The sequence below is a fragment of a genome, unplaced genomic scaffold (genome assembly GCF_019419815.1).
Source record: "Pyrus x bretschneideri cultivar Hongxiangsu unplaced genomic scaffold, Pyrus_bretschneideri_v1 Contig27, whole genome shotgun sequence".
Classification (NCBI taxonomy): Eukaryota; Viridiplantae; Streptophyta; class Magnoliopsida; order Rosales; family Rosaceae; genus Pyrus; species Pyrus x bretschneideri.
Window position 1 is genome coordinate 5,136,977 of NW_025999579.1, and position 16,311 is coordinate 5,153,287.

Genomic DNA, 16,311 nt, shown 5'->3' on the forward strand with positions numbered 1-16,311 from the left:
GAAAGTACAAAATCTCGACAGGATCAATAAAACACCCGAACGACACGGCAATATAGAAGGGACGTTGCACATTAGGGTCTTCGGGTGATAGTGGTGGAGCCAATACGCTGCCGTGTCAAATGCTTCCACATAGAACATTTCATCTCGTAGATTACAGATGAGTTTGAGAATAGTTAGGGGATTGCGGGACCAGGCCAGCGGCAGCAGTTGCTTCAGATAAATACAGGTGGCCTCCACATCAGCTGGGCTGGCTTTCTCCGGCTTGATCACATTGAAAAAGAGATCAACACAGGGGTTACCGGTACTAAGCAAGCCGGTAATCAAGCCAATCAATGGGATTGGGTTTATTAATCGTGTCCTTGTTTTCGAGTTGTCAAAATTGAAATTGGCTTTGGAGAAAGTGTGTGTGGGTAATTTGAGCTCTGGAGGTGGAGGATCAACAAGAGTTGTAACAAATCTTTTTGCGAGTTGTGAAATTTTATTGCCATGCTTTTGGTGTGCTCTCACTACCGAGAGTAGTTTAGCCATTTTCAAAGCTTTGGTGATAACAATATGAATAGGGTTTTTACTCATATAGCAGCAAAAGTTCATTAATTGGTCCTCACGGTACCAGTATTTGATATGATATATAGCTGTCCTGTAAGGTGCAAGAAACCTCCATATATAATGTAGGAGTATTTCTTTGAACCTAATTTTTAGGAATTTGTATTGACGGAGAGAATCATCAGAGATGATCTGCAAATTTAAATCAATAAACAGCTTTTATAATTAAGCATCATACTGTATTCGGCATTCGTAACCTCCGATTAATTTTTTATTAATTTTCTGCTCGAAATCAATTGTGTTCAATGAACAAATTCACGGTTCGATGGTTTTTAGGAGAAATTTCATTTTTTATAGGAACTATTGTGTTCACTGTAAAGTCCTAGTGAATCACAATGAGTGTTAGTTGATATTACTTGGACGACAGCTAACTTGATTCTCAAGTTATTTGTGATACAAGTAGTATAGTTAATCCTTACTTTGTAAGGACTATGGAGTCTTAATTCCATGCAGCTAACTTAAAGAAATCCCGATAAGGATTGAATGCAAAGATATTGAATCATTATAGGACTCATTCATTATTACCGCGATAAGGATCCGCGACTGTTAATAGGCCGGTTGTACAACCTTGGCAATATATATATACACACACACACACACACACACACACACATATATATATATATATATATATGAAGTTATAGTCCCTGCTCCCATACGTGAAAAACCGTAAGATATTACTAAGACCTATTCACACAGTAGGAGCTATCGAGTAGTGGGAGTAAAGACTAACTTACCTATTCACACAATAGGAGCTATCGAGCAGTGGGAGTAGAAGACTAACTTGCATCTCAACCATGGCGTTGAATCAAGTAGGTGTTTATATGATTAGTTTCTGATATACACTGTGATACACTTGATATGGATAAATTGTATTGTAATCCTAGTACCTAGTTGATATAGTTCTGGCTTATGAGTTTTACTGAACTGCTAACATTCACCTATTTGAAAGTCTGGATTTTTTTTTTTTTTTTTTTTTTTTTTTGAGAAATTTGTGGCTAGGCAGCTTATTTCTTTTTCGAAGTGACCGTAGACAAGATTTTGTACTTAATTGTTAGCAGTGTGCAGTGACATGCTCCAGTTTGTTCCAGTTTCCCCTAAAACCCAAAGAGTAACTGGTTGGTTCATTTCAGCACAAAATGGCCAGTCGATCGGTTTTTAGTTCTGAACCCATTTGATTTTTCTTCTACCTTACTAGCCTTGAAACCTTATGACTAAATTTATACTCTACTACAACACCTTGTACATCCGATGCATCTCCCCAGAGCAAATAAGTTATTTTCTAAATTAGTAAGTTTGTTTTAACATGCATATATATGTTTATTTCTATTATTTTTGGGTTTCTTCTAAGTATCCTTCAGGATGGGGACGAAATTAATGTGACAAGAAATCAGAACTTGCAGCAGCAGCAAGCTGCGAAATATTGTTCACTAGGTTTTTGTTTGCTCTCACAACGGACAGAAATTTTGCCATTTCCGCTTGTTAATTTGATGTTAGCTATGATTTTTCGCTATTTTAATATCGAAGAAGATACGTTCAATTACTTGGGTGCCGAGGTTGTTACTTATGTAGTCTACAAGAAGAAAGATATCAGGCACTGGGGGATTGGGATTAGATTTCAATAGAAATTAAATACTTTTATATATATATATATATATATATATATATTATATGGCCCTTTATAACCAAATATATATCGGGGAACTAAAACTACTTAGAAACTAATTTTTCTTTATTATTTAGTTTTACATATGTTAAAATAAACGGTTAAATGAGTACCCGTTTATAACCACGGGTAATACTCATAAACCTCCCATTTAAATTTCACGGATAAACGGTTATACCCATGACCGTTTATTTATCTAAACGGTTATCCATATTCGTAACCGTCAAATTTAAATAGACGGATAACCACGATTATCCATAACTAATAGGTATTTGCCCATCCCTAAAACCAAACCAGAAACCACTATGTGTGGTACCGCATCGCCATACCCCTTCTCAAACTTCCTCTTTAGTTTCGCATAATCCTCTTCCCGTCAAGGATAAGCCTTGTGGAAAATGTCTTTCTTGCTGAACACAAACACCTTATTGATTATCTGTTTAGGTTACAAATTCTCCATTACCGCCACTTCCAGAATAAAATCAAATACCTTTTCTTACATCAAGGTGGAAACAGAGCACCGGCCACAATCTTGGACTTGTCCGCTTTCATCTCCTCCAAATATGTCTCAAACTTGCAGGGTTCTCCTTGACAAATTCCAATAAGGCTGACCTTCTCCAAGTGAATGAAAACAACCTCCTTCAAACGGTCTTCTATTTTTTCAACTTAATGCACCTCATCAACAGCTTGATATTCCAGATATGATTCTTTGGGGAAAAACTTCCTAGCAATGCTTTAACGGAGCAAAGTGGCATTGATGGCTTCGGCCTCCATGGAGTTGGTGGAAAGGCAATAGTCTGCAGCATTGCTTAACTAAGAGGACAAGCAGTACCGATCATCATCATCAATATCGGATTGCTTCAGTTTCCCCTTCAATATTTCCATGTCAGACTTTCAAGTGTTCCACTTAAACTTCAATAACCCTATCGTATAACAGCTTATACATAATTCGGGTCACGCTTGTACCTCTCAATAGCCATCTTGGTCATTTCCACTTGGGTTTCTCTTGACTACTGCAACTACCAGCATCAACCTCTTCTTCCTCCTCACTTGACACGCCATAATCCCGATATCCCCACCATACCAGAATGGGCACATGCTAGCCATCACCCGAGGGTGATGAAGCCATTTTAAACATGCATACAAATTAAAATATGTAATTGGAAAGTGATACACTAATGCAGAATCGTGTTCAGAGCATACAACTAAGCAAAAATAATGTTAAAGAATTATTATAGAAAGGTACGAACCAAGGAATGAAATGCACAAGAAAGAGGCTCGAAGATGCCTAAGCGAAAGTGCCCTAATGTCGGGATCGTGTGCCTCGACTCTAATTCTTAAGGGGGTGCAAAACAGGAAAGGTAAGTGGACCAAAGTTTATAATAAAAGTACTAATACTAAGAAAATCATTTTCTTTATGAACATACTAACCCCCCTATTTTGAAAACACATACATAGTACTACATAGTAAGTTTTTTGAAAACCCTAGCATGCTATGAAATCGTTCGTAAAACAAGTATGAGTAAAACCATGCTCAATAACAGTGCAATCATCGCCCGAAGGCAAATCCATAAATCTCATCAATATTGTACTCTCTAGGGGTGTCATAGTGGCCTGAAGGCAATACCTGTCCATCACTCGAAGGTGAAGCTGTACGACACTGGGTTACGCCGGTTAAGAAACATGTTAGGCCCCATCACTTGAAGGTGAAGCTGTACGACTCCAGGTTATGTTGGCGAAGAAAATATATACATCACACACCGACACTAGCTGTGGCTAGTGAAGCTGTTTGACACTGCTTTCGACAGTGAAACTGAGGGTATAACATATATCATATCTCACTTTTCCTTATCAACTCTGTCATATGGCTATAGACATCAATACCCATGTTGTGTGGATGTGTTGTACGATAACCCACTAGATAAGCATCGAAAACATACTTTAAAAATCTCATATCAAATCACTGGAGCTCAAAAGCTCAAACCTCGTCTCATAAATCCATAGTAAGTCATATTCGTAAATCCATGGAATCTCATATTCGTAAACCCGTAAAATAAATCATATTCAAAATCCGTAGAAATTCATATGCGAAATTCCAATATTTCATAACCTTTAGTAAAACGTAAATTGGATAAATCATAAATATTCCATAAAAGTAATTTAAAGAATTCATAAATTCTCCGTAAAATATATTATAAAACATGCTTAATCATGAAATATGAAATGCATGCTAGGCTAATATTTTATAAAACATGTAAGTTAAGAAGGGGTCCACTCACAGATATTTTGTTGCCCGGGAACCATTCGAGCTAGCAAGGATGACGTCGATTCCCGCCAACGTACCTAAGCACAATTAGGGACCATTTAGTAAAACTATATCTAAACGATAAAATTTGGGAAAACAAATGGCGAATTTGGATCTGGCACGTCGAACAACCTAAGGAGGGACCTGGGGTTTCCCCCACGTGATGTCACACGAACCACCACAAGGCAGCAGCCTGAAAGGCCACGCGCCGCCATACCTGGCAGTTTCCGGCAAACGGAACCCACAAATTCCGACCAACTTCAAAAATCACCAAATTTTACAAGAATGAAGATCTCAATGATAGGAACAACTTTCATACCTGGGCCAAAGTCCAATTCAACCGGGAAGTGGCCTAACAACGCCACGATCCACCAAAAACCCTATAAATGGTGCACTTCGATTCGATGGTAGCACGACCTCTAACGCCTCGATCTCGGCTTGGGTTTTGATCCTAGGGTTGAGAGATATTGTTTGATGGTGATGATCGACGACATAACTCATAAAAACGGTGGATCACCACCATGGAGCTTCGGAGAAGACGAAGTTCGTTCATCGTGAAATCACCACTAACAGCCGTCAAGTTTATATGGAAATTAAATAGGGATGGTCGGTGAGTCTAGTGGTGGTGGTGGGTGACTCCAACTCGTCCGAAAACAAACAGAAACAAAGTCAAAACTGGGTCAAATGGATCCAGCCATGGTTGGCTGTTTCTCCTATTTTCTCATTTCCCTTATTTCTCTCATTTCCTATTGGTTCACTCCCCACCTTCCTCTCTGATTGGTCCGCACCCATCCTTTTCTCTCATATTCTTTCCACCACAGCCACACACGTGGCACAACCTCATTACTCTAGCAAAATCTAGAGCCTTTTAGATGATGGTCAAATGACCAATTCGCCCCTATCTATGCTCACCTATAACTTCTTCGTTATAACTCCAAATTACATTCCGTTTGCAGCCACGCATCCGTCACACTGAGTACTATAAGAATAGGTCAAGAAAATGGATCTTACATGACACAACAATGCAGTCAACAAAAAAGTCAACATATTTACCTCGAAGGGCATTTTCTTAATTTCACATTTTAAAATTATAAAATTCGTACTATTTAGGGACGGATTGTTACATCCCTCCTCCTCTCTCAGCCTTTTGGGAAGCAAGTACAAAATATGGATAAGATCAATAAAATACCCAAACGACACGGCAATAGAAGAGATGTTTTGCAATAAGGTCTTGGGATGGTTATGGTGGAGCCAGTACGCCGCCATGTCAAATGCTTCTATATGGTCTTTTTTGTATCGTAGGTGACAGATAACAAATGAAAAATGTTCATCCACAAATGACTTTGTGAGGATTTTGGGAATCCGTTAATCGTGTCCGTTTATTATACATCGTGCGGTCAAAAATAATTTTTAAGTTCTTTTATTTAAAATTGAATACAAATAATGCTTGATGAAAATTGACAACATGATGTACGATAAATGGACACGATTCACGAACTCTCAAGATCCTCACAAAGAGGATCCTATTAGAGTCTTACCACTCTAATTAAACGGTGACAAGTACAACTCTTGTATTTGATATTCATATGTATCCCAAAAGTATTTTTTAATCACATTTTTCATATCATATTTGTACCATTTTTCTAATAAAGAAGGGACTCACATGATGCAGGAAGAAGCGAGGACAAAGGATAGATAACCTGGAATCGCTCAACAAGGGGCAACAGAGCTTGGTCAACGTTGTTAATCGTGTATTCACTCACACGACCAAACCAAATGCTTGATTTTAGAAGGATTGCACTAAGTAAATACATTTTTTTAGTAAAGCAAGTCTCCCCTCCAAAGGCTTCTAATACATCAATATTTAAAGGAACTAATGATAAAGGAACATAAATAGACTACAACTTCTTAATGGAATTGGATCTCATCCGGATCCATTTTGTGGGGATCTTAGGGGTTCCCACATCTTAGTCATTCAACGTGTATCGTGTTGTTATAAATTATTGAAATTTTTTTATTTAAAATTAAACACAAATAGTATATGATGAAAACTGACCGCACGATGTACGATGAACGACTAGGATGTGGGGATTCCTAGAATCCCCACAAAGTGGATCCGGAGAGGATCTTCTTTCCTTCCTAATAAACTCTCTAAAAATAACTTAACAAGTTCCTACCTTGGATCCCGCATCATCGCATATATCAGTGGACCTTATCTCTCTTAGAGAAGTGATACAAATATAGTATAAAAAATATGATAAATGCAGCAGTACTCTATATCTCGTCAGGTTTCATGCCAGGACGAAACCCCTAGAAGGAAAACAAACCTTTTATCATGTGCATAACATGTGCTTCCAAAGTTTACCCACTAGCATGTGGTTGATGAAGGAAGAAATAACTGGGAAAGAACGGTCCCATCTAATCAAATTATTGGAAATGCTATTTGCCTTAAATCCTAACTCAAGCTTTTTTGTTAAAAAAACAAAACAAACAAACAAATAAACAAATTCAAGCTTTATTCACCATAATCTTGATGCAGGCATATCATCAGAAGCTGTCATGAAAAATCTCTTTGTTTAATTTCTTTTTTCTTAGAAGTTAGCAACATGATTATAGAGAGCAGTTTTATAAGCGATGTGAACAAGGCATGTGTCTTTAGTCGCACTTTGAGTAAAAAAAATTTTAAGAAAAGTATTATTGACATTTTAAAATTTTTATTTTCATTTTAAACTTTTTATATTTAAAAAAAATGCAACTGTGAAAAGTGTAAAATGTAATTTTTTTAAATGCCAATAACAATTCTTTTTTTAATACCATTATTTTACATATATCGTAAAAAAAAAATTCATTCATCATATTCTCGACAGAAGAAAAGGAAATAACAAAAAAATTACCCTTATTCCCCTAAATCCAATTCGATGTGCCTCAAATTCCTACTGTTGTGGAGATGATTGGCAAATTAGATTGGAAAATTTTCAAATTGATAAGGTACTGTTATTAGAAATGTCTCATTGCATTTTCGTCTTAACTCGGTTTACATTGAGACATTACACGATTATCATTTTTAACCATCATTTCATTTTTAACCAAGTGTGTGTGTGTGTATATAAAATAAAAATAAAAATAAAACACATAAAAAAAATATAAGAAATTAGATGAATTTGAGATCTTAAGGATCAAATATTCACCAACAAGTCTTAACAACAATAATAGTTTTTTTTATCTTTAAGAAATCTTCAGTTGTACGAGATAAATTTCATTGAATCAACTTAACAACAATACGATTTCAAAAATATCAAATAAGTAAATTTTAGTGCCACATAACACAACGTAACATTCAATTCTTGATCAATTCAATATTATAAAAACAAAAATCAAATACGAGATCTTAAATAATGAATCACTTAAATTACAAATCTCCTGTACGAATTCAGGATATGCATCCATGTAATGTGCAGTAAAAAAGCAACCAAGTCAATTCGGTGGAGGGCAACACTACCAGCCAAAACACAAAAGAAAAAACACTGCAAGGGACCTTTTTTATCTAGAAGGAAACTACGTAGGAACCTTCACCAGTAAACTACGAACGCAAGTGTCGACCTGTCTGTCTCTCATAGACTCAGCATTACGCTCTTCAGTCGCCAAGTTGCAAACTTGCAACAACAACAAACGTTTGCCCAGTTACCACTTCAGCCCATAGACTTCTCCGCCCTCTGATTGACAACAACCTCGTCAACTCGGATATGCTCCAAACTCCAAAGCATCATCTTCCTCTCGAAAAATGTCGGTCTGAGAGGTACCAATTCTTCTTCTTTTTCCTGCCATTTTTGTAATTTTTTTTAAGTCTTTTATTTTATTTTATTTTAATGATTTGGGTTTTTGTGTCTTTCTCTGAAATGGAATGTGGGTTGTGAAAAAGTTTGGGTCTTTATTGATAATTATCATGAATTGGAACAAGAAATTGCATTATTTGTTTATAGGGGGCTAAAAGATGTATTTGATTTGATGCATTTTATTTTTGGCCTGAAATTGTGCTGATGTCTTCTGGTTTGTGTTCAATTTCACTAATTCAAATATGAAATCGTTTTAATTTTGACGGCATTATCGAATTCGGACCGATTCTTTGTCTGTGAATGAAGCTTGAAAATTGGAATGGATGGCCCTGGTTGTGTTAATTGTTTTGTTCAGTTTTCTTGAGATTATTTTATGGGTTATTATACAAAATGGTCTTTAAGATTTGCATGATCAATATAAATGGTTTCTGAGATTCAAAATCAATAAAAATGGTCCTGATATTGTTCACCATCCATGATTTTGGTTCTTCCGTTAAAAACGATTATGGGCAATTTTCAAAACTTTGTAACTCAATCATTTCTTAACCAAATTCGACCCATAATATATCAAAATGAAGATAGGAAAGTATAGAATAATATTATACCTATTTGGAAGCCCAGTGGTTGCTGGAGATGGCCGGAAAATAGCCTGAAAGATGACTGGTCTTCGGGAAAACTGGAAAACTCGCCGGAAACTCGGTAAACTTTAAACGTTCATAACTTCTTCAATACTCAACCAAATCGAGTGATTCGAAAACGAAAATAATACTTCTTGACGAGACAAAGAGAATGGTACCTTTTTCGAAAGCTAACTCGCCGTGGTTTGATCGGACAACGGCTCGAAAGTGGCTAATCATTTTCGAGTTAGCCACTTTTGAGTAGTTTTCCGGCCAAACCACCGCGAGTTAGCAGTAAAGAAAGATATTATTCTCTTCGTCTCGTCGAGAAGTATGATTTTCGTTTTTGAATCACTCGATTTTGTTGAGTATTGAAAAAGTTATGAATGTTTAAAGTTTACCCAATTTCCGGTGAGTTTTCCAGTTTTTCCGCGGACCAGTCACCTTTCAGGCTGTTTTCCGGCCATCTCCGGCAATCAGTGGGCTTTCAAATAGGTATAATCTTGTTCTACATTTTCTTATTTTCATTTTGATACATTATGGGTGGAATTTGGTTAAAAACTGATTGAGTTATGAAGCTTAGAAATTGTCCAAAGAGTTTTTAATGGAAGTACCAAAATCATGGATGGTAGACAATCTCAGGGACCATTTCTATTGATCATGCAAATCTCAGGAACATTTTGTATAATAACCCTTATTATAATTATAATCTTTTTGTTTCTTGGGTTCTATGATAGGCTTTCTAGCAAAATAGTCCTTGAAATTGGCATAACTACTCACTTTTCCTAACAATAAAAATCAATAGGAGTGGTCCTTGAATTTGTACACCGTAAATCATTTTGGTCATTCTGTGAAAAATTTGTCAATATGGAGGGGTTGGTTTGACAAACTCAGGAACCACGTTTATCGATTTTCATTGTCAGGCACAAAAGCGAGGAATTATGGGATCATTTTGAATAAAAAGCCTTATATGATATGTTCATATTTGAATCAAACGGGATAATTGATTTAGTTAATTTCCTGTAAAGTGATCCTTAGTGATTGTTAGATGAAAAGAACGAGCATTTCAAAGTGTGAACTCAAGCGGAGGTTGATTTGTAACAATTATTAATTCATGTTTGATGAATGTGCAGTGTTCTAGTAGAATAACTGATGGGTGGGAAGAGTTCAAAACGTTCAACTTCGAGACATCCTTCTTTTGGGACCGGATCACGTTCTTGGAGTCATCAGAGTTATCAAGAGGCACCATATGCACAGCCACCATTGATACCATCATATGCACCGCCAAGCCAGGACTACCGGCCACAGCAGTATTATGCACCTCCACCTCAAAGCCATGGCAGTGCTTGGCCAACAGGGTCGGGTACAAAGTTTGGGAGAATAAATGATGATTACAATAGCCTGGACCAGGTAAAATGCAAGATTTTATGGTAATTGAACTGATACAATTGCCGAACATTTCTTGAAAAGAAGTGCAGCCAATTTCTTTTGTCGCGGAGAACTTTCTTTTAGTCACAATGTACTCAATAGTTATACTGATGGCATCTGTCTTTGAAGCAAATATGATGTGAAATCTTTGTAACTGCTTATGTTACTTGAGTAATTATCATGACATTCTCACTTTTTTCTTTCGATAGGTCACGGATGCATTGGCGCGTGCTGGTCTTGAGTCATCCAATCTTATTGTTGGCATTGATTTCACAAAAAGCAACGAGTGGACAGGTTTGCCCTGGTCTCGGTGCTTAGAAGTCTTTTCTTAAGTTATAGTGAAACATTCTTGACTTACTTTTCTATCAGGTGCAAGGTCATTTCATCGGAAAAGCTTGCATCACATTGGAGAAGAGCAAAATCCCTATGAACAGGGAATAGCAATTATAGGGAAAACATTGTCTTCCTTTGATGAAGATAACTTGATTCCCTGTTTCGGATTTGGAGATGGTATTTCATCTAACAGTCGTCTGACTCTTCAAATGTAGCTTGTCGAGTTTTGGCAATAGAGATTTTACATGATTTTCGTATATTTGCAGCATCTACCCATGACCAAGAAGTTTTCAGTTTCTACCCGGATGAGGGATCTTATTGCAATGGTTTTGAAGACGTATTGAGACGATATAGAGAATTAGTCCCTCAGCTACGACTTGCCGGTTGCCATTTGTTTCACTTCCTTTTCCCTTTTTATTTTCCTGGTTGGTTATTTGCTTATGGAGATTCATACCCTTTTTTCTCGTGGCAGGTCCCACATCCTTTGCCCCTATTATTGAAATGGGCATCACTATTGTTGAGCAAAGTGGCGGTCAGTACCATGTGTTGGTGATAATAGCTGATGGGCAGGTATATCGCTTCTCGTCTCTATCTTATAGTTATACTTGTACCCGTGTGAAAAATTCTGATTGAGCAGAAGTGATTTGCATAGCAATATGATTGTGCACTTAATTATTTTGTATAATGTAGACTACAAATTGTCACAGGTGACCAGGAGTGTTGATACCGAGCGTGGCCAGTTAAGCCCGCAGGAAAGGAAAACTGTTGATGCAATTGTTAAAGCGAGGTAAATCTTAGAATGTTTGTTTCCTCAGTCTTGTTCTTTTCAGTGAAAGATTTCATGATTTTCCTGTTATATTGTAGCGACTATCCCTTATCAATTATACTAGTTGGTGTCGGAGATGGACCATGGGATATGATGAAAGAATTTGATGATAACATCCCTGCTCGGGCCTTCGATAACTTTCAGGCAAGTATTTTTAGGGATAGAGGGTATCATCTTGATGGAGTATGTATGCCTTGTTATCTATTATCTCTTCAAACTTTAATTGAAAAGTGCTGTTTTCTTTTGTCCTCTGCAGTTTGTGAATTTTACGGAAATTATGGCAAAGAATATAGACCGTTCGAGAAAAGAAGCAGAATTTGCTCTTGCAGCACTGATGGAAATACCTTCCCAGTATAAAGCAACACTAGAACTTAATATACTAGGGTAATAATCTAACTTAAGTCTAATGGGCTTTGAGGATTTGCTATTGCAGCTTTGGGTGACATAAGTTCATTTGCAAATCATTGTTTCGTTTCATTGCTTATACAGTGCCACAAGAGGGAAGGCTATAGATAGGATACCTCTGCCCCCACCTCATTATGGTTCGTCTTCTTTTAGCTCCCCCAAAACTTCACGATCAAGTAGTTTTCGTCCAAGTGCACCTTCTAGGCAACGTGATGAGTTTGTTAGCACAGCACATCCTGCCGGTTCAACTTCCGACAATCATGTAATTGCCCTCTTTCTACTTCTTTTTATGAGGAGGCTTAATATATTATGGCACAGACAGCAAAATCTCGTCAGGATGACAAGTTTAGACAATTTTTGTGATTCTTGCAGGTCTGTCCCATTTGCCTAACCGATCCGAAGAATATGGCATTTGGCTGTGGACATCAGGTAATGCTTTATACGTCTTTTACACCTTATGGAATTGGATGAAAGTTTGAACAACGAATAACTGAGTTGGATATTAATATTGTTTGCAGACATGCTGTGACTGTGGAGAAGATCTTGACTTATGTCCCATATGCAGAACCAGCATAATCACCCGAATAAAGCTCTATTAAATGTTGACATGAAATTTGGACCGCTGCAACTTCAACTCTGAGTTCATTTCCATTCCTTGCAATGTCTTCCATCAAGAGGAACTGAGTCCCTTGTACATATCTTCCCTTTTCCTGGATGAAGGATGTCGACATTTGGAGATATTGGTCGGACTTGGACGCCGACAGCTAGAATTGCTCCTATGGCGACTTCTGTGTTTGAATTTGTGTTTCATGTCGTTGTTTTCGCGTCTACTTATTTCCACTTTTGTCCAATTAAATTCAACTAATAACTGGTTGTATGCCTCATATATGTACACAAGACATATTTTGTAATCAGTCAGTAGTAAATCTCACCTTGTGGCTTGTCTACCAAGTACTCATCAGCTATAGCATGTCGTTTCGAGACCAACTATGTCCTAACACAAACATAAAAATGACATGTCGTGCACCTACTGACGCTGTAAATTAAAAAAAAAAAAAAAAAAAATTACCTACATTTTGCCCAAGTTTGGCGGAGTCTTGTGGTATCACCCAAAGGCTCACTCTTCATAAGCAATAAACATGGAGAATTCATAGGATAAGATGACTTATTTTATGGGAAGACAAATACTTTCATGAGAAACTTTTGAGTGTGGTTGTCACTCCAGATATCGTGCTTTTAATTCACGTTTTATGATACGGATAGATGAAAATGTTGGTTTTTTCCAACTTAAGCTATAACTTAGATCAATGAGTTCTCATAGCAACACGTGATGTTTAGAATGCACGTGTTATGATATGACGGAACGTTAGGATTGATACTTTTCCAACCTAGTTTTAACTTATATCAATAATGAATAAAATATGTGTTTATAACCCATGTGAAATTGTAACACCAAGTGTGATAGTCACACGAAAAAATTACTTTGGATCGTATGAAGATCAAATTTTTTTGCACTCAAAACCCTCTGTGGTCTCTTTGTGATCTATCTTAATTGTTGACACATGGTCATTTATTTAAACTCCACTTAGCAGTATTAACTCTTCAATTTATCTTCTCAATTAAAAAATTAAAAACTAAAGATAAATTAAGTCAAAATGACACATTTCACTCGAATAAATAAGTCATAAGGAGGTCACAAAGAATTTTGAGTGCATAAGATTTGAACTCGAACGAACGAATAAGTTGTACATTACATAACCAAACGCCCCATATTAAGCTCCAAAACTTTCACATAAAGAATCTGTCTCAAAAAATTCTGCTACTTTTTGGGGGAGTGAGCAGACTAAATTTTAGCCAACTAGCCTATATATTTAAAACTGCACTCTTTCACATCAATCAAACGCAAAGAAACACTCATACTCTCTCATGGCGCACCACAATCACTTCCCTTTTGTGATCAAATCCATGATCACTGCTTTGTTCTTCATACTGCATTGTATCGGGTTTAGCGGCACGGTTGCAGGAAGCCGGAAAGGGCAATGGCAACTGCTACTAAACAGCACCGGTGTGGTGGCCATGCATATGGCATTGACACACCACAACACTGTCATCATGTTTGATCAAACAGAAGCAGGCCCTTCGGGGTACAGGCTTCGAAGGCGCCACAACGGAAACAGATGCACAGATAACCGTGATGACGTAGCAGACTCGTCGTGCTATGCTCACTCCGTGGAGTACGACATTTCTAGCAACAAAGTTAGGCCTCTGAGGCTGTACACTGATACCTGGTGCTCCTCGGGGTCTTTCTTGAGCAACGGGACACTTCTGCAGACAGGCGGATATGGGAGTGGCTCGCGAATAATTCGATACTATAGACCTTGTGGTGATGGAAAATGTAATTGGAGGCAGTCAGAAAGATCATTATCTAAGGATCGTTGGTACGCTTCAAATCAATTGCTCCCGGAACATGATAGGGTTATTGTGGTTGGTGGAAGAAGGACATTTACTTACGAATTTGTTCCAAAAATGTCATCCAATGAAGGCGCTCATGAGCTTTCGTTCTTGCACCAAACTTATGACCGAAACGAAGGAGGGAACAACCTCTATCCCTTCCTTCACCTTTCATCAGATGGAAATTTGTTCATCTTTGCCAACCGAAACTCCATTCTTTTCGATTACAAAGGCAACAGGGTGATCAAAACCTTCCCACGCATTCCCGGTGATGGCTCAAGGAACTATCCAGGCTCTGGCTCATCAGTGATCCTCCCTCTAGACCATGCAAACAGGTTCGAAAAAGTGGAAGTCATGGTGTGTGGCGGCGCTGCCTCAGGAGCCTACAGAGCAACAAGACAAAACAGGTTCTTGAAAGGCCTGAGCTCTTGTGGAAGAATGGTGATCACTGGGAACAGACACAAGTGGAACATGGAGAACATGCCCAGCCCTCGCCTTCTCAACGACATGCTCATCCTCCCAACCGGAAATGTCCTAATCATCAACGGTGCCAAGCGTGGCTCGGGTGGATGGAACAATGCAAGAAATGCTTCACTCCGGCCTTACCTCTACAAACCAAATAACAAACTAGGCAAAAGGTTTTCGATCCTCAAGTCTACGAAAATTGCAAGAATGTATCACTCCTCAGCCGTTCTTTTGCCCGATGGGCGGGTTTTAGTTGGTGGCGGAAACCCTCATGACAGGTACACTTTCAGCAATGTGGCCTACCCAACTGAGCTTAGGCTCCAAGCATTTGTCCCACACTACATGAGAAGGAAATACCATACATATAGACCTACTAATGTGACCATACAATATGGTCAAAATAATTACAATGGTGTGAGGTATGGGGAAGATTTTAATGTGAAGTTTCTCTTGGAGAGGAAGCCAAGCGATGTGGTGGAGTTTACCGCATACGCGCCGCCTTTCACGACGCACTCCATATCCATGAACCAGAGACTGCTCAAGCTGAGGTGCAAGAGTCTGGTTAGGGCGCAGGGTGGTTTGGTACACGCAGTTGTGGAGGCTCCTCCATCTGCTAATGTTGCACCCTCTGGCTATTACATGCTTACTGTTGTGAATGGTGGGACTCCTAGCATGTCTGAGTGGGTTAGGTTCATGCACCATTGAGGTCCTCTGTTGATTTTAGTACTGCTACTATATATATATGATCCCCAAAAATGTTAGATGGGGATGAGAATAATTCATGTTTGCAAAAGAAAGAAGACATTTTATTGTATTTCTCATGATTATAACCAAAGGGTTTTCTATTTTTTTTTTTTCATTTATCTGTTTGTTTATTTTAATTCTGTTAAAAATTTACAAACCTCTTTAAAAGTGCTAAAAATAATTAAAAGCGCTATCAAAATTATTTTTTATTATATTTGATAAAAAAAAATAAAATTAAACGTGCTTCCAACAAGTGACAAAAAAAAAACTAATATATTTTTAAAAGCACTTAAACTCTCTCCAACCCTGGGCTAAAAGCCAAATTACCCCATTCATTCCTCCCCCCCCCCCCCCCAAAAAAAAAAAAAAAACCCAACTCAATCCAAGCCGAATCATTGGCTAAAAGCCAAATGCCAAAGCCAGGCCAAACTCCCCCCAAGAATTAGCCCAGAAAAGCGTGGACGCGCCCAAGCCCAGCCCATTCTCAACCCGGTCACTAGTGCCACTCACACCACGCGGGCGTTAGCCTTCAGTGCCCGACAAGGTGGGACCCACTGTCAAGGCTGCTGTTGGAAGCAATTATGAGCCCAACGACTCTTTTGTTCATCAGGCGGTTGACATTATTGGACCGTTGGTTG

The 16,311-nt window shown here is 38.1% G+C and overlaps 2 protein-coding genes across 2 annotated transcripts; both read left to right on the forward strand.

Annotated features, from left to right (window-relative positions):
* The first annotated feature begins 8,163 nt into the window (after positions 1-8,163).
* On the forward strand, positions 8,164-12,960 carry LOC125479057 (E3 ubiquitin-protein ligase RGLG2-like). Its single transcript, XM_048588083.1, has 12 exons — positions 8,164-8,367; positions 10,155-10,431; positions 10,659-10,743; positions 10,819-10,959; positions 11,049-11,165; positions 11,255-11,352; positions 11,490-11,569; positions 11,647-11,752; positions 11,865-11,992; positions 12,098-12,275; positions 12,386-12,442; positions 12,532-12,960. The coding sequence occupies exons 2-12, from the start codon at positions 10,174-10,176 to the stop codon at positions 12,610-12,612; spliced, it is 1,329 nt and encodes a 442-aa protein (XP_048444040.1). The 5' UTR covers positions 8,164-8,367; positions 10,155-10,173; the 3' UTR covers positions 12,613-12,960.
* A 979-nt stretch (positions 12,961-13,939) lies between these two features.
* LOC125478889 (aldehyde oxidase GLOX-like) lies at positions 13,940-15,858 on the forward strand. The gene has a single exon (XM_048587627.1). The coding sequence runs from the start codon at positions 13,940-13,942 to the stop codon at positions 15,632-15,634; it is 1,695 nt and encodes a 564-aa protein (XP_048443584.1). The 3' UTR covers positions 15,635-15,858.
* The last annotated feature ends 453 nt before the right edge of the window (positions 15,859-16,311 follow it).